General features: G+C 48.3%; 1 protein-coding gene across 2 annotated transcripts in view; it reads right to left on the bottom strand.

The window, feature by feature from the left end:
- Positions 1 to 17770, bottom strand: part of ZC3H12D (zinc finger CCCH-type containing 12D) — a 31665-nt gene extending 13895 nt beyond the window's left edge. Inside the window, exons 1-2 of one of the 2 annotated variants that reach the window (XM_074368193.1) lie at positions 16396 to 17770; positions 7947 to 8318 (exon numbers count right to left, since the gene is read on the bottom strand). In XM_074368193.1, the coding sequence (XP_074224294.1) occupies positions 7947 to 8251 (305 nt within the window). In that variant the 5' untranslated portion in view covers positions 8252 to 8318; positions 16396 to 17770. Of the gene's footprint in view, positions 1 to 7946; positions 8417 to 16395 lie in introns of those variants that run through there. The other variant, XM_074368192.1, reaches the window with a different exon arrangement.
- Between the last annotated feature and the right edge of the window lie 449 nt (positions 17771 to 18219).

Here is an 18219-nt window from a genome sequence, read left to right as displayed (position 1 = left end):
CATCCCATGGGGCTGCAGCGCTGCCTTGGAGGAAAGGGGCGGACAGGTGAGCTGAACGCAGTGCCCCTGGATCCCTGGCAACCCTAGGCCTGGAGGACTGTGTGCAGCTTGGGAATGGACAATTGGCCCCCCATGAAGGGGACTGGACTTTAAGCCAGCATGGCTCCCCAAAAGGCCAAATGGGACCAATGACCCTCTATGTTGACCATTCCTGAAGCCAGGCCAGCCCAGCCACTCCACAGCAGAGCCCAGTGAGGGTCCCAGACGCCCTCTCCCAGCCAGGGCCAGGTCTCAAAGCCCCCAGATGCCAGTTGGGAGAGGAGCAGGGGAAGGGAGAGGAAATGCAAAGCCTGAGTCGTCCCAAAGACAGAAGATACTGAAATATCACAAACCGGCAAATTTCAAGTTTGCTCCTCCCTACGCCCTTAAAGGTGAAGAGATTATATCTATCACAGAAAATAAGGTCTACTTTTTCTGTGCGCGCTGAATCAGTAACGTGAATGTTTGATGACACTCACACTCCCATCCTGTCTCCAAATAAGTTATCTCTTGGCTGCAGCAAAGTCTATTCTCAGTCAATTCTCAAGTAAACATATCATTGCCACAATTCTTTTAAAGTGTGTTTCTTGATTGCTCTTCTCTGTGACTACGTATCTGTTTTTAACTGTTCAAAAGCCAACTTTCTGTCCCTGAAGCCTTTGATGGGTATGTGATTTGGGGTAGGAGTGGGGGGGTGACATGATCTCAATCCCTGTAAGGGGACAAACTTCCAGTGACTGGACAGGACCACAGCCTGCAGTGCCCTGGCTTGGGGCATGTGGAAGGGAGGAGGTTGGAGGTTCAGAAGCTCAGGAAGAGAAGAGCTGAGGAATGGTGCCACCATCAGCTTCATGCAGCAAAAATTGTCTTCATGGCCTCTCTGACACAAGACACCACGATGATGGACCCTCAGCCAAGAGTCTCCGAAAGACAGATAAGTACCACGAAGACCAGGGGAAGATGGAGGAAGCATATATCTGCCCATAGCACATCAGTGAAGCCAATATCTTTCCTCTCTCCTTAAGAAATGCCCTTTCTTCCAGCTTTAATTCCAGGCACAGGGAGGTTAGGGACTCATCTCTAGAACCCCTAAGCTGGTTTCTCTGGAATGGAGGATTTTGGTCTACTGTTTTGCACACACCCTACCTCAGCATCTCCTCATGAGCCTTCTGGTCTCTCTCTCTCTTTTGGGGGGGGGGGGGTGAGGGGTAGGTAATTAGGTTTATTTATTTATTTATTTATTTATTTATTTATTTATTTATTTTTAATAGAGGTGCTGGGAATTGAACCCAGGACCTTGTGCATACTAGGCAGGCACTCTACCACTGAGCTATACCCTACCCCCCCCCTTTTTTAAATTGAAGTGTAATTGATTTACAATGTTGTGTTAGTTTCAAGTGTACAACAAAGTAATTCAACAAAGTTATATTTTTATATATAAATATACATATATATAGTTTTTCAGACTCTTTTCCATAATAAATTTCTACAAGATATTGAGTATAGTTCCCTGTGCTCTACAGTAGGTCCTTATTGGTCATTTATTTTACATATACTAGTGTATATATGTTAATCCCAAACTCCTAATTTATTCCTGCCCTCTGCCTTTCTGGTCTCTTGAAATGCAAAGATTGTCTACCGTTCAACCCTTGCCATGTTTTTCCACCAACCTCAAAACCCCATCATGACTGCCCTATTTCTGGCCAGAAAGCCCTGGGCAATGGTAGGATCGATGCCACAAGCAGGGGCCACCTCCTCACCACAGGGCAGTCTGTCTCTAGGAGCCAGCAGAGCTCCCAGTCCGGCACTAAAGCTCAATGGTCACCTGGGGAGCGCACATCCCGCACACAGAGGGAAGTATGTAAGCCCAAGGACCCCGTCCCCTATGCTTCTCCCCCATTCACTCAGCATGGAGCGATGAACATCTCCGTCAGCAAGGTTCTGTGTTGGGGGCCTGGGGAGCAGTGAACGAGGCAGACCTCACCCTGGCCTCTTAGATCTCATTTTTAGTATTTGTAAAAAGTCCTGCATACCTGGTGACTTTGCACATGTGCCTAATTTAATCATCGCAAGGAGCCCTTGGGAAGCGACCTTAGTCCCATTTTATCCAAAACTAAAGCAAAGCAATGTGCCCAGCTCGCTGATCCAACAGCGAATCTCAGAGCCCAGTCTGTTGGGCTGCAACTCTTCCTCCCCATCTCCATTTTTCCCATTTAGTCCTGCCCTTCTCCAGTCTCTGCCCCTGGGATCCAGACAGCAGCTCCTTCGGAGCATAGATTACCAGCTGTTAAAATGCTCGAGCCTGGGGAGGGAACTTAGCGCTTATTAACAGGTAGCAAGCTGAGCGCCTGGCCCTGGGTAAAGGAAACAGGAGTGGGAGGTTTTGAATAAAGGGAGGTAGGAAGGGAAGTGGGGTGGCACCTGAGGCAAATTTTGCCTACATGACAAGTGTGGCAAACACAATTAGCGTGTACCCATTACAGTAACTGGCAGTCTAACTGGACACCAGTGCATCATTAAATGTTGCCCAAGAAGTCTCTGCAGATATTAGCAGCTCACAAAACAGTCCCATGTAGAGTGAGACAGTGGTTTTGGGGTGGGTGGGAAGGAAAAAATAAGCTGTGATTCCTTTGGGGTGTGAGATGTAAAATCATAACACTAATCGACCCTGTTTCTTATTTGGGGTTAAAATGCAAATACTCTGGATCTTGAGTTTATTGGCCTTTCACTGAGCTCTCCCTCCCAGCTCAGGTCAAGGTGAAGAAAGGGGTTGACCTCTGAGAGAGGGTGCTCCCTCATCTCATACAAGGAGAAATGGGTGTAGACCCTAAGAGTCCTTTCAGAGTCAGAGTCCATTCAGAGGCTCCGAAGCAGGTGTGACCCTACAGCCCAGAAGTGCACCCGCAACGGTAGCCCGTGGAGAAGGGCCTGATGCAGACCTCCCACTGTGAATCTGGCTCTCTCATCACTGACAATTCATTTCTCCAGAATATACTAGCTTCTGCTAAGAGTTTAAAAAGGTAAACAACAGTCCAAACAAAAAACCCTGTACACCCCAAATGAAGACATATTCAAATGAAACCCTTGCTGGGGCCGGTAAGAGGATGTGAAATCATCAGGTGGTTTTCCCCCAAGCTGAAGGGCCTTCAAGTCACTCCTTTCCTAAATTTGCCTACAGAGCGTACAACACTTGTGAGTACTTGTGGGTATTTGTGAGTTTGCCAGGCAAGAAAATGCTGGTGGGAGTTGACGGTGAGAATTAATGTTCTTCCCAAACACCATGGCACAGCTGGTAACATGCTTCAATGAAAGTTACCTTCTTTTCAAAACCTGCTGGACATTTTTCTTCAGGCTAAGCGTACAGCGACTCCAGCATTCAGCTCACCTCTCTCTCTCTCATGTACGTACACACATGCACACACGCATGTATGCACCCCTTGAAGGAGTTGGAATTGTGCCTGGAAACCAGTCTGTGTGCCGCTGGTTAATTAGAGCCACCATTCAGTGCGCATGTGACTTTCTGAGGGTTCCTCACGGGCTGGCAGCAGCAAGAGAGGTGTCCTGGGACCCTGATGAAGGAGTGGGGCCAAGCGTGTCCTGTCTGCAGCGGGCACATCTGGGGCTTATGGTGCTGGGGGAGGGCTCTGGTCAGCACAGGTAGGTTCTGACCCCGGAATAATGACCTGTGGGGTCAGGGTCTCCCACCTTGAGACCAAAAATACATGGAAATTGCAGCCCAAAGATATATGGTGCTGGAGGAAACACAGGGCTTTGGAAAGAGCACTGAATCCAGGACCTGGCCCTTACTGCTCTGTGACCTTGGACAAGTTATTTACTCTCTTGGAATCTCTGCAGAAGAGAAATTCCTTTATAAGAAAAATGCATTTATTTCTTTCCTGCATGCATAAAATAATCACCCTGAATTCTAGAATGTTAATGATAAAAAGCCATTTTAGATTATAATTATTTAGTCCAATCTCTTAGTTGTATCAACAGGGCTCAAAAAGGTCAGGTGACTCACATGGAGGTCGTGCAGCGGGTAAACTGAGGAGCTAGAGCTGTAAGTCCCTTATGTAGACACCACATGTGGCTGTTGACACTTAAGTTCAAGTTAATTCAAAAGAAAGAAAATTTGAAATTCAGCTCCTCTGCCACACCAGCTACATTTCAGTGCTCGGTAGCCCCATGTAGTAAGTGGCCGGTGCAAGTAAAGAACTTGCCATCATCACAGGGAGTTCTATTGGGCAGCCTGAGGCTAGAGGTCAGAACGCAGATCTTCAGTCTCTAAGCCCCATGTTCTGTCCTCTGCTTCTGACCTCCCTGGTTTCCTTCATGAAATACAAGGGATTCGGCAAACCTACGGGGAAAGCATATGATCTGGCTTCTCAGGTCCCCATTTTATGCAACTTAGAAATCTCATTGAAGTTGAGCCACTACCTAGGAAATGATCAGTGATGCCACTGGTCTGCTTATGAGAGCCAAATGGACTCCTTGTGTGGTTACAATGAGGAGATGGAAGGTTTTTTTAATTTGGTGGTATGGTTCTATTTAAATATCTTAAACAGAAGGTGTTTCATAAAGCGGGCCAACTCTTGTGTTCTCCGAACAAATATATTACGACTTCTTTTAAAAAGCACATGGCCAGTGACCCTTGCTGCTGACCTCCAGAACGTGGCCACCCCAAGCCTCAGATGTATAGTGTGGCCACTATAAACAGCCTTGGGCTACACATTTTGAGGCCTTGGGAGAGGAGCCCATGGAAACTTCTACAGCAGTGGCATGGTCAGAGCACAAGGCCAGAGTCTGATAGAGTCGATGTCGACACTGGCCAAGCCCACCTAGGCCCTCCCTGTGCTTCTTCCTCTCTCCTTTCTCCACTGAGACAGTCAGAGGCAAGGACTAATGGCCCCTCTAACATTCTCTGTGTTAACAGAGGACACGTGGCTTAGAGCCTCCCATAAAGCATGACATTATCTATAATTGCTCATTTTTACATCAGTGGCTCTTTACATTTTGGGGATTACAGACCCTCTAAGTATCTACTGAAAGCTGTAGATCTTCTCCCCAGGAAACTACATATATGTACCTTGTGCTCCATTTTGTATATCATTTCAGGCCATTGCTGGCTTTGAAGCTGGAAGGGGCCAAAACCCAAGGAATGCAGGCAGCCCCACGAAGCTGGAGAAAGCAAGAAAACATAGCATCCTCTAGAGCTTCCAGATGGGAACACAGCTCTGCCAACACCTTGATTTTAGCCCAGAGAGACCTATGCCAAACTTCTGACCTCCAAAACTACAAGACAATAAACTTGTGTTGGTTTAAGTCACTATATTTGTGTGGTTATTTGTTACAGCAGCAATAGAAGCTAATACAGATTTTGGTCTTTAAGGATCCACTGAAACACAACTTCCCAAAGACGATTCTGGCCGAAGAGTCAAGCTGTTGTTCTCCGTGAGCAACGGCAGACGCTGCCCCAGGCTCCAGGGGACAGAGCACAGTCGGTAAGTCAGCCACAGGCACCCTAGACGATGCTACTGCCAACAGAAGACACACCTCTTGCCTGCTCGGGGCAGAAAGGACACACGTCCCAACCTGTCTTTTAAGCTCCTCCCCACTCCTTGCAGGACCAGACAGCACATGAAACAACATCATCTTCAAAATCAGAGAATGGCAATGTCTGCGACACTACAAAACCTCAGTGAAGGAGAATTTTCAGAAATCATGTTTCTGAGGTTAACTGACTTTTGAGGTCAACAGATAACAACTAGACAACACGCTGAGTTTCAACCATCCGTTCCCTCTAAGGATGCGCCCCACACTGGGCTCTATCCTTCACAACCGAGGACCTGGCAGAGCCTGGGGATCAGGGGTCCTGTTGAGGCTCTGGCGGGGGGACACAGGGGGCGTTATTGCAAGAGAAGGATCAGGTTTGGAGCTGCACATCAGACCCAAATCTCTCCCAGACGTGCCTTTGAACAAATCAAGTCCCACCCATCAGGTGGTGGTTGTGCAGTTTCTCTTGTTTTCCCTGGCTGATGGGATGCATGGGGCAGGAAAGGGGATGTCTATGTGTATGTGCATACATGTAATGTGCACACACATTTCATTCCTCAGAATAAGCCTGAGGGATGGATTCCCATTTGTAACCCACACCGATGGAGCATGAAGGGACTAAACTGTTTACAAATGTAGGAGGGGACTAATTGGATTTACACAGAACACATCATGGTCACGTGCAAATAGAGGATGTGGTTTAAACTTGAATTCCAAGCAGCAACAGAGACTTTCATCAAAAGAAAACCCTCCACCACCACCCTGTTGTAACTGTTCCTAAAAAATATCTGGTCCCCAAAGCCAGAATGCCTGTGCTTTCCTGTGGCACCTGCAGCAGCCTCTTTCCGCTACAGCCGTTCTGCTCTTTTGATCTGTGATCACAGAGCCTATATCATCTAAGGGCTGGAAAGGTCTTCGACTTAAGCGATACCAGCTTACTTTAAATGTCAGCTGATATCTTTCTGTTGCTGCCCAGAAGGAGAGCTGCCTTGTCCAAACCAGACAGAGGCCAGATCCCTCACAGCCCCACTGACTTTCTTTCTATGACCCTCAGAACTTACTGGATTCCAAAATATCCCTTTAACTTCCCCAGAGATTTCAAATTAAGCAGGATTTCAGAGGCTCGCCTATCTGGTGTCTACATGGGAGCATGCGTGAGGATGCTTCAGAGACCCGAGGACCAGCTCCTCAGCCCCAGGGAGAAAACAGGACTCTACTCCCTGTTGATATAATGAAGCCCAGGGAGACATGGCTGGCTAAATCTTGAACAAACACTTGAAATAACTTGTCCTACACACCAAGCAGGGCATATAGGAACAGCCCCAGAGGCTGGGCCATCTTGAGTTAACTCTTCCAAATTTGTGTCCTATGGCACTCAATCCAGAGGGAGCCCAAATCCCCAGGGAAAACCATTCAACCTGTCAGCCAAAGGATGCCCTGTTGACACATTCTGTGCCAATAACACTGTTTTTCTCCATTCCCACCAGGGCTCAGCTTTCGGAAAGGGAAGTGCATCGATTAGCAGCTGTCAGTGACCGACTTCCTATGGCTCTGCCCTTTGCTGAGCTGTCGCTCAGCCAAATAGTAGAATAATGCATTTGTTTGGTCCAAGCCTCCTTTGTGCCCCACAGGGAGTGTGGGTGAGGCCACAGATTCTCTCAGCTGAACTTAGCCTGGCCAGGAACAGTAAGGAGGTGGGGTGTGGTACTCTCATCACCGAGACACACAAAGATGACAGTACACCAGTGTAACAGCTGCTGCTGCAGCTCAGAGCCACAGGCACACCTCCCGAACCAAGCTAGGGGACCACACCACCAGCGCCACTCACAACCCCCGGCAGAGGGCTTCCAACACAGTTCAAGGCATTTTCCCATCTGATTCTCATAACCTCGAGGGAAGTAAAGGAACTATCTCTTGGCCTGTATCACGAAAGAGGAAACTTGAGATACCTCAGCTTTCCCAGAGTCACGCAGCTGGTTAGGGAGGGACTCCAGACAAGATGCCACCTTCACCAAGGGCCAGCCCTGGCTCCTCTATCTCCTGGCGTCCTCAGAAGAGGGCTTGGCTTTGAGTTAACAGTGCCATTTGTTGAGCACTTACTCTGTCAGGCACCGCCCTAGGCATTGTCTGCAGCTCCAGTTCTTACAGCTGCTTTCTAGGGATGCTATAGACCAACATTACAGATGGAGAAAGGGAGGGTCAGAGAGGTTAACTGACTTACATAAGGCCACACAGCTGCTGAAGGATGGAACAGGGATTCCAAGCCCCATCTATTGGCCTCAAGCTCTTTGTACTAAACCACCGAGAAGAGGGCCAGTTCTCCCACCCTGTGGCTACCGGATGAAGAAAGCTACCTCATGGCCACGTTGCTGCCGTCGATCACGATGGGTCGCAAGGAACTGGCTGGGCCTCTGCTCCTCTCTTCTGGGTCCACTCCCAGCCCGCGCTGGGCAGAGGCGGGGGTCCCACAGGAGCCCCGGGGGACGAGCAGGGGTGCAGCGCCGGCCTCATGGGCGCTGGGGCGGCTGCCCGTCTGGATCAGCTCCTGCAGCATGTCGTTGACCAGGGCGTCCTCGCCCAGCTTGCCCAGCACTCTGACCACGTCCTCCCGGCCGTAGCCCAGCTTCTGGAAGAACTCCATCTTGCTCTGGCGCTCCATGCTTGGCCAGCCACCCGGCGAGGGTCCTGCCGCCGGCTTCTTCCTGGTGGAGCCCCAACAGCATGAGCTAGAGAGAAAAGGCATCCATCAGGTGCTTTCTGGGCAGCCAGGCTGTGGGCTTACTGCGTGCAAATTATGTGTGCTCCCTCCCCGCCTTATCTGTCAGGAAATTATGTCGACGCCTGGCCCCCTGGGGATTTTCAGTTGCTCAGTGAGGTTGAGGAGCCACAGAAGCAACCACCTTGCTTTTACTAGTGCTTCTCCCAAGCCTTCTCCCCACTCACAGCCCCTCGGGGACCACTGGCCACAGGCACCCAGGGCAGCAGAGAGGGCCACGCAGCCCCCAGAGTCGTAGGTTGACACCCTAACTCCAGTCTCTCAGAATGCGACTGTATTCAGAGACGGGGCATTAAGGAGATGACTGAGTTAAAGTGAATATCAGTAGTGTGGGCCCTGGTGTCCTTATAAGAAGAGATTTGGACACAGATGGTTACAGGAGGGAAGACTATATGAAAACACGAGGGGAAAGGCCATCTACAAGCTAAGGAGAGAGGTCTCAGAAGAAACCAGTCCTGCCAACACCATAATCTCAGGCATCTAGTCACCAGAACTGTGAAGCAATAATAATAATAATAAATACAATATAATAAATTATATATACACACACACATTTATATATATGTCATCCCTCAGCATCCTGGGGAGGCAGGGAGATTGATTCCAGGACTCCTGCAGATACCGAACTCTGTGGATGCTCAAGTCTCATATAAAATGGCATAGTATTTGCACATAACCTACACACATCCACAGGTATACTTTAAAGCCTCTCTAGATTAATACAATGTAAGTGCTCTGCAGATAGTTGTAAATGCAACGTAAGACCATGTAAATAGCTGCCAGTGTAGCAAATTCAAGTTATGCTTTTTGAAAATTTCTGGAATTTTTTTTAAAATATTTTCAATCCACAATTGATTGAATTTGGGGATATGGAGGACCAATTGTATACACATTTTATATATATACACACACATACACATTTATATATATAAATGTATACACATTATTTATATATATATAAATGCCAAGTCTGTGGCATTTTATTGTGGCAGCTTCAGCAAATGAATACAGCGCTTCAGCTGAAACAAGGGAAAATGCCCCTGGTGAATTCTATTCCCAGAACACGATGCTCTGACCCAGTTCAGCTCTGTGCACTGGCCTGGCTTTCCCTAGTGATTAATTCAGATCATACTGAACCTCTAAAATGGAAGGTCCTAACCCAAATGTGACCCTTTCCATTCAGACATCACTGCCTGACCTACACCTTTGGGGCGAGGGTGGGGGGCAGGGGGGCTGCACCGCGACAGACGTTTGCCAAAAAAAGATGATTAAGCCAAAAGGAACACTCTGAACAGACTGGGTCCCTCTCTCTTTTCTACTGACGAAGACCTACATCTTTCAGAAAGCATTTTAAAATATAGAAATTACCGTGAAAATACATTTACTGTGAAAAAAAGAAACCATGTAGACAGATAAAGAATAAAAAGCTACGCTGTCTCCTTGCACATGCCCCAGTCCCGCCTGCCTCTCTCCTGCCTCCTTCTAGCACTTGTCCTACGCGTTTACCTGCAGGTCTGGAAGGTACACACATGTATTGTTTTAGGGAGGTTGTTTTTACGTAAATGTGTATCGTATTGTACATATTGTCCAGCAATTTGCTTTCCTTATTCAAAATGCATTTTGGAAATCTTTCCCTGACAGTTTATCTGTTCTGCTGCCTACTGTACCCCCAGCATTTAGAACGGTGCCTGGCACAGCTGACTCTCAACGCATATTTGTCGAATGAATGAATGAATGAAGAGTGGTCATATGCCAAATGATGGAAATTTAGATGGTCTTTGATTTTTCCCTGTTCCAACTCATGCTCAACACACACTGACGCACATCTGTCAATTCACCCTATCCGCTTCTCAGTGTTACAGGTTCTTCATCTTCAGTCCTAGTCTCCTATTGGAATCCTCTGCAATGTTCTCATCTCTCTTCTGGGTTCCCAGAGTGGCTTTCTCCTTTTTTTTTTTTTTTTTTTTCATGGCCTCTCCTCGTAGTGCTGGAACTTGAAGAGAACTCACAATACCTGGGGCTGGCAGGTCAGGGGCATTTGTCAGCCAACCTCCTGGACAGAGATGCCTCTGCAGCAGCCACCACCTGTCAGCCCTCACCTGCCCAGTCCCCTGATGGCTAAAACGCTACAGCTGCCGCCCAGATCACCAGCAACCTCCTAACTGCCACACCCAACTGAATCTTCACATTCCTCGCCTTATGCAACCTCTCTGCTGCTGACGACTCTGTGGACCACTCCCTTACTTGTGACTTTAAATCAAAAAATTGGGGGCCACCTCCTTCTTGAAACTCTCTTCTCCCTCAGGTTGTGCAGCTTGGCCTGGATCTCCTCCTAAGCCTTTTCAGTCTTTCCTTAGCTTCTGCTGACTTGTTCAATGACAGGGTCCTGCCCAGGCCACCTTCCCTCCATCTCACACCCTCCACCAGCCCCTAGATCCGCGAGCCCACAGCTCACTTCCTGCTCAGACCTCCTGCAAAGCACCAGGCGCACACAGCTGTAAATCTGCAAGCTGAGTGCCACACACGCTGTTCAATAAAGTGTCGTGAGAACTCAGAACGCTGTCACTCACCAGACATTTGCTGAGTCCACTTCAGTGGTTCTCAAGGTGGGGTCCCTGGAAACCTGGTGGGGTAGGGGGGAGCCCAAAACCCTTTCAGGGAGTCTATAGGGTAAAAACCATTTCCATACTAATGCTAAGATGTAATTTGCTTTTTTTCACTCTGATTCTTACAAGTGTACCATGAAGTATTCCAGAGACTACATTTCATTGTGATACTGCAAAAGTTTGAATACAAAAGCAGATATGAGAGGACATCTGTCTTTCATTAAGCCAGATATTAAGAAATTTTCAAAAACGTAAATCAGTGCCAGTCCTCTTGCAGATTTTTTTGGATCTGGAAAATAGAGGGGTTTTTTTCATAAAAAGACATTATTTATATTAATATAATAGGTTTGTGATTTTAAAATAAATGAATATTTTAAAATTTCATAATTTCAGATTCTAATAAGATACAGAGCAATAGATAGATACAACCCACACAAATAAAATTTCTTTGGGGTCCTTAATAGTTTTTGAGAGTGAAAGAGGGTTCTGAAACCAAAACATATTTTCTTAAATTTAGAGCTTCTCAATAGGTATTTCTAGATAGATGATTCCATGTTGGTGGCCTATAAACGTGTCACCCAGGGCCCCAGGACAGAGGCCCGGTGTCTTTCCCTCCCTCAGCCCAGCCCTTCTCATGCCTGTCTCCTACTGCCCGCCGGCCCTACCCAAGCCTCAGTGTCCACCTTCTTCATCCCACACCCAGTGCACAGCAACGGCCTCTTAGGGGGTCCCCTCCTCAGTCCCGTCTGGCCCAGCCCCCATGTGTAGCCAGCACTGTATTTCTAGAACAAGCCGACCATGTCATCTCCTGCTTAGAAAGCCTCTGACCCCGTCCTGACTACAAGAAAGACACCAACTTCCTAAGCAAACGGCTGAGCTGTCAGGAGGCAGCGCTGACCCCTGTCCACCTCCCACCCACCACAGGTCCACCTAGCCCTTTCTCTAGAACCACGCTGAGTCTCTCCCAGCTCCCCAAGCATTCCAGAACGTTCTCATCACTGTGCTTCTGCATGTGATTTCCTCTCTACATGGAATGCTCTTTTTGGTTTGGCAAATGTCAGGCTTCAGCTCCAATGCACTCACAGTGGTCTCCCTGACTCCGCAGAGTGGATGAGTGGCTTGGGCATCTCATGTCCCAGGCACTTTGCTCAAACCTCTGTTATGACACATCAAATTGTCATTTATCTAGTTTTCAAACTGTGACTGGCTCTCTGACCTCTTTGCACCAGAATCATCAGCACCTGGCATAGTGCCTAGTGTATCCGAGGGGGTTAATAGCTTTTTCTTTAATAAATGTCTAAAGCTGAAATTATCTTCCCCCCTCAAATATTTTTTCTTGGGTTCCCATCTCATCGAATGGCATCCCCCAGAGCCCAAAGAAGAAATCTCAGTCACTTTGACTTGTCCCTTTCCCTCGCGTCTACATGCAGTTAGTCATTAATACTACTTCCTGGACATTTTCTGTAACCATGGTCTCTTTTACACTCACACCACCCATGCCCGAGTCTGTCCCTTCCTTCATTCGTCATTCATTCATTCATGTGACAGACACTGATCACCTTCTAGGCAGCAGGCACTGTGCTGGGGCCCAGTTCTAAAAAGACAAAATAATAACTCAGTCCAGTTTCATTTTGTTCACAAGCTATTCAGGAAAACAGACAGAAAGTGTGAACAATGAGCCAGATATCACGATGATGAGCAAATTAGAAAAATGTGCTTTCACAGCTCAGGCAAGGATGACTTCTCTTCCTCGGAGGGGAAAAGAAAGGTCAGGGAGGCCTCACAGAGCTGGACAACCAAGGACGAGCTGGACTTCCCCATCAGAGAAGGGCCACGTCCCCTCCACGGGGCACCCGCTCCCAGGTGGGCTGCCCGCCAAACTCCCACTCACAACAACCTTGGTCAAGTTGGGCCACTGACCCAAGACCTCCGTGTCTTCCCAAACATCAATGTCCCTCCATCCTACACAGAGTAGATGTCAAAACCCTCAGCATGAGAGGCAGGGCCCCTCATAGCCCGCCTGACCCCCCTCCACTCCAGCTGGCCACACGTCTCTAGTCCAGCCTCGCTTTCTCCTCCCTGACTGGTGACCAGTCCTTTTCTCTCAGAACGGTTGTTCCCTTGGGTGGGCATCTAGCTTTGGCCCAGGCTCTGTAGAGGAAGGGGACACTCATCCATCTGGCAGGCCAGCCTCACTCCAGAGGTTGCTCCCTGTCCCTGAAAGACCCTGGTCTCCTGGGCCCTCAGGCCTTCCTTCAGGGTTCCCTCTGCGGAGCACCTGCTCCTCCTCCCTCAGGCCTAACCCCACTGTCACATCCTCCGAGAAGCCCTCCCAATCCTGATGGTCCCTGCTACTCCCACCGCCACCTTCCCTGCTTATGCATGCACTGTAGCTCTTATTTTGGTTTGGAAGAAAGAGAAAGAAGGGAAGCTTGAGAGGAGGGGTGGGAGAAAGGAAAGGGCAGGGGGCAAAAATGAGACAGAAGGAAAGAGAAGAGAGACAGTACAGGCAACATGAACATAAACGTTAGTCTTCATGTTGTTTTTCATCGTTTCCATGTCACTTGCATGCAGAGACTTGAACTTCCCATTACCTCAGGCGGGTAGAAGGGGGAGATGAAAGTATTCCCTTCTCACAGATGAAGAAACTGAAGCTCAGAGTGGCACAGAGCAAAGGCTACACAGCTAGTAAATGTCAGAGATTGACCGTAAGGAGATGCCGCAAATAATGTGTTGCTTTGAGTTGTGTTCAAGACAGAGGCGACACCTTGTCTTTGCAGAAATGGAAAATATAACTGGGTCAGGTGACTTCTCTTTGGTCACCAAGTTAGAGCTACAAGGAGAGTTCATTTGGTTTGCAGCTATGTATTCTGGTATGACAGAAACATGAACCTTTTCAAAATGAAAGCACTTGGGGCTTTTACCTGGGGTGGGGGAGTGGGAGTGAGGCCCCACGCTTGGCAGCTCTCCTGAGAACCCTCAAGTTCCAACAGAGTGCCTTTTCCGAGGAGACTTGAAAATTGATGCGTGGGACAGAATTAACTGAAAGAATTCACCTACTTCAGAGGCTTTTTTCCCCCCTTGAGACTTTAAAATAACTTGGTTTCTGTTTAAAATTTCTAAATAAGGGAGAACACTGGGGTGGGAGTCTCAGTTCACAACCCCCCCCACTTCAGCCGTTACAGTCTACGAGCTGCAACACTGCAGGCAGCTACTTTTTCCTTTCTATTTTTAAGACCTGAAAGTATGAACAATTTCATTTTGGTTTTCTTCCTCAATCTTGACTGGAAGTCACAAACAGTACAGATGATTTAGTAACACTTTCAAAGTCTTTCCAAGTCTCCTGAGCTCTTACAGTGGTCAGCATGCCACGCTGGCCTGTGCTCCGCCATCCAGGCTGTGGAGGCGGGCTCGGGGCCCGACAGAGCAGCAGGAGAGGAAGGGAGGAGTTGGAGGGGAGTACCTCACAGGTGGAAAGATGGGGTCACATCAGATCTAGAGTCAGCCAATCTGGGGGGAAGGGCTCTGGGCCAAAAGTCTGTAACCTCTGGCTGGAAGAGCCCTTGAGGAAGAAAATAAAAGAGAAACAGAAGAATGAGACAATGAGGGGGGTCGGAGCCGTGGAGAACCAGCAGCTCCCACGGGCACTTGGTTTCATAGTTAGAAGGTGCCTCCTCGTACGTCGTCTTCAGAAGTCCCAAGTCCCTGGGACGTGGAAAGGGCTACCTCCCTACTCATGCAGCAGGTGAGGAAACTGAGGGAAAGAGAGGTTTAGCCACCCAGGAGCCCACAGCTAATGGATGGGAGAGACTAGACCCCCAAGGGTGATAATTCCCCACAGAGGGTGCTGTCCAGGGCCGCTCAGGGGTCACAGAGCAGGGCCAGCTTGCACCAGCCCTGGAACGAGTGCACTCAGCACACGGCTCTGACCCCCAAGTCTCTGTCAGCTCTGGAGAAATCGACCCCATCCAGCCACCAGAAGTTGCCCACCATGGTGAAGAGAAAGTTCGAAGGGTCATGCACAAGTTTTCTGGTTCAGCTCAGACCTAGAGGCTCTCAGGGGAGTTGTCAGAGTTTGAGGAAGTCACAGCGAAGCAAAGACTTCAGCCCATGAAATTTGTGGTTTTGGCCTGGCCTTTTTTTTTTTTTATTCTAAGGGAATTATAATTTTTTTAAATTGTGTCAAAATACTCATAACATAAAATTTACCATTTTTAACTGTTCTTAAGGGTGCTGTTCAGGAGCATTAAACAACCGTTACCACCATCCATCTCCAGAGCATTTTCATCTTCCCAAAACGAAACTCTGTCGCCATCAGACTCCCCACCCCACCTCCCTCAGCCCCTGGTAGCCACAGTTCTACTTCGTGTGTTTGTGAATTTGCCTGCTCTAGGTACCTCATGTAAGTGGACCCACAGTATTTGTTCTTCTGTGACTGGCTTATCTCACTTCACATATGTCTTCAAGGTTCATCCATGTTGATACATGTGACAGAATTTCCTTCCTTTTTAAGGCTGAATAATACTCCATTGTGTGTATATGCCCCATTGTGTTTATCCATTCACCCGTCCATGGACCCTTGCGTTGCTGCCACCTTTTGGCTGTTGTGAATAATGTTGCTATGAGCATCCGTGCACTGGCCCAGCCTTTGTTTTCTCCTGGGAACTGGTCCCCTGCTCTGCTGAACTGCCGTAGGTTACTTCGGGGGTACACTCAAGTATTTACACCCTGGTTAATGCCACAGGGCAACTTTGAAGCAAAGTTTAAAATAAAACCCTCTACTCTATGCCACTCTCAACCTATTCACTGTCGGGTGTTGGCACTCGTGGCTTGACAACATCTGGCCCTGGAGAGGAGGTCATAATCTTGGGGGTCAGGGCGACCTCCAAGGAATTAGCCAAAGGAATTAGCCAACATTATATTCATTGCCATCAGATGAAGACTTATTTCAACGTCCTCATAGGCCTCCTCGAAGCCCACAGACCCATCCCCTAGAAGAGATGGTGTCTGGGGCTGCTGCCAAATGTTCCTGATCTGCCAGGAAACGAGACACCCACAAAACAATTTCTAGTCTAGAAGATGCTTTCAAGAGCATGGAGACAGGTTTCAAGTGGGCCTGAGAGTTTTATTCCTTCTGATTTTCATAAAATTAAAACAGCTTCTAAGACCACAGCAGGAGTTTTTACTTAAACTGAAGAGTCTCCTCTGATTACTCTTTCTCCTGCAAAAGCCCTCTTGCTCAAAAGCCCTTTTTCTCTCTGAGCCCTCAAAGTAATGTAAGGTGTGGGAGGTGGGATTGCTCAGGATACCTACTCATCCAAGAACTGCCCTCCATCCATCCCCTCCTCATCTGCTTTGCCTCTCTCCTCCCACCCCTGGACCCAAGTCTGACAGCATTTTGTGCCAGGGGACAGCACTCACCAGCCGGGTGTGTCGTGGGGCCCTTGCCGCGGACACCCTGCTCCCCGCAGCTGGCCAAGCCCCCAGCAGCTGTCACACGCTGTCCTCCCAGCCAGCCAGGTGTCCCGGGGAGCCACTTCGGGCCAAAGCTCCACTTCCTTTCGCCAGAGTCACATTCAGCTGCAAAGGTAGTTTTGCTTTGTGTTTAAAAAAAAAAAATGGAAAGGAAGAAAGCAATCAAATGAGGGAGGGAGCCTGAAGCCTGCGCCTCAGTATGAGTCACCGAATCAAAGTTCAACAACCACATGCAAAATGCACTCAGTGAGGACACAGGCTGGCCGCACGGGAGCCAGGAGACCACAAAGTGAAGAAGAGCATGAGCTCTCCAGGCGTGGGCACGTCCGTTACAAGTTCCCGCTTCTGCCACCAGCTGAGAAGAGCATCTGATCCTAGATTCTCCTTAGGAGGGTGGGTGCTGACAGCCATATAAACAAAACTGCATTAGGAGTTTGGAGTAGCAGACACATGCTATTGCATACACAATAGATGAACAACAAGGACCTACTGTAAAGCACAGGAAAGTATATTCAATTTCTTGTAATGAGCTATGAAAAGAATGTGAGAAAGAATAGATAGATATATGTATAACTGAATCACTTCACTGTACACCTGAAACTAACACTGCAAATCAACTACACTTGAATAAAAAATAAAATTAAAAAAAAAGCACCCTACAGTGTGCAGGAGCCAAGGTGGGCAGGACAGGGGGATGACAGACCCGGCCGCGGAGACACACTCCCCAGGAGCATGAGCATGTCCCTGCCATTACAAGGGTCCCAAGCAGGTCACACAGTTCTTCGGGCTGGAGGACCAGAGCACTGGCCTCTGTCAGGGGTCATGTGACCCTGGACTTCTCTCTGCACCCCTGCCTGGGGTGGGCAGCCGCTTCCCTCTCACTGTAGCAGGTGGAGCCTGACCCAGACCCAGTGATCACAGTTCTCCAGAGACCACAGAGAGCCACAGACACTGCGTTCTGTGGTCATTTCCTGCACTGGGGGATGCCCATCAAGGGTCAGAATAAGAGGAAAGAACACAAACCACATAGCAGCCCACCCTCCAGCAAATGACTATGTCTCTAAAGTGACTTGTCCAAGGACACACAGTCATAGCTGGACACGCTGGGTTTCGAGCCTCGGAGTTGGTGCTGAGGAAACAGGACAGTCACCAGTTACTGGTGTTTGCTGCTCTTCTTTCTTTATTTCGCATCGTATCCCACAGACGATCGGAGGCAGTCTGGAATATTAAAGCACAGAGAGCAGGGGGTTGTGGAAATACAAATTAAAAGTGCAATCAGAAAACATCAGAGAAAAAAAGAATGTTTTGCTAGAACCTGGATTAAAACAGTCGCTTCCTTGGAGCAGTAATCCCAGCTTCAAATTTTCTGGCACCAGGGATTTTCTAATACCAACTGCCATTCGTTCAGCCCCTCCCGGTATTTGGTGACCTCCCATCAGAGTGTCCTGGTGCCCACAACAGCTCTCTGGCACAGGAAATATTATTCCCATTTTTGAGATGAGGTAATTGGGGCTGGGGAAAGGTAATTAAACTGCCCAAGTTCACTCAGTAAGTAATTGAGTCAGGATTGAAACCCAGAGCCACCAGGCTCCATCATGCACGGTCACCCGTGGCCTCTCAGCTCCTAAATCCCTAGTAAAACATGCATGGTTTTCAAGAGAAATCAATATTTTCCTGGGATTAAATTTTAGGAGAAGTCTAAGTCCTTATATGGAATAACGTATCGGACAATACCTTCTGCTCAAGTCCTACAGAAGGTGTAGAGGGTTC

This window comes from Camelus bactrianus, chromosome 8 (genome assembly GCF_048773025.1).
Source record: "Camelus bactrianus isolate YW-2024 breed Bactrian camel chromosome 8, ASM4877302v1, whole genome shotgun sequence".
Taxonomy (NCBI): Eukaryota; Metazoa; Chordata; class Mammalia; order Artiodactyla; family Camelidae; genus Camelus; species Camelus bactrianus.
Note: the sequence above shows the minus strand (reverse complement) of the source record. Positions and strands in the feature narration are given on the sequence as shown.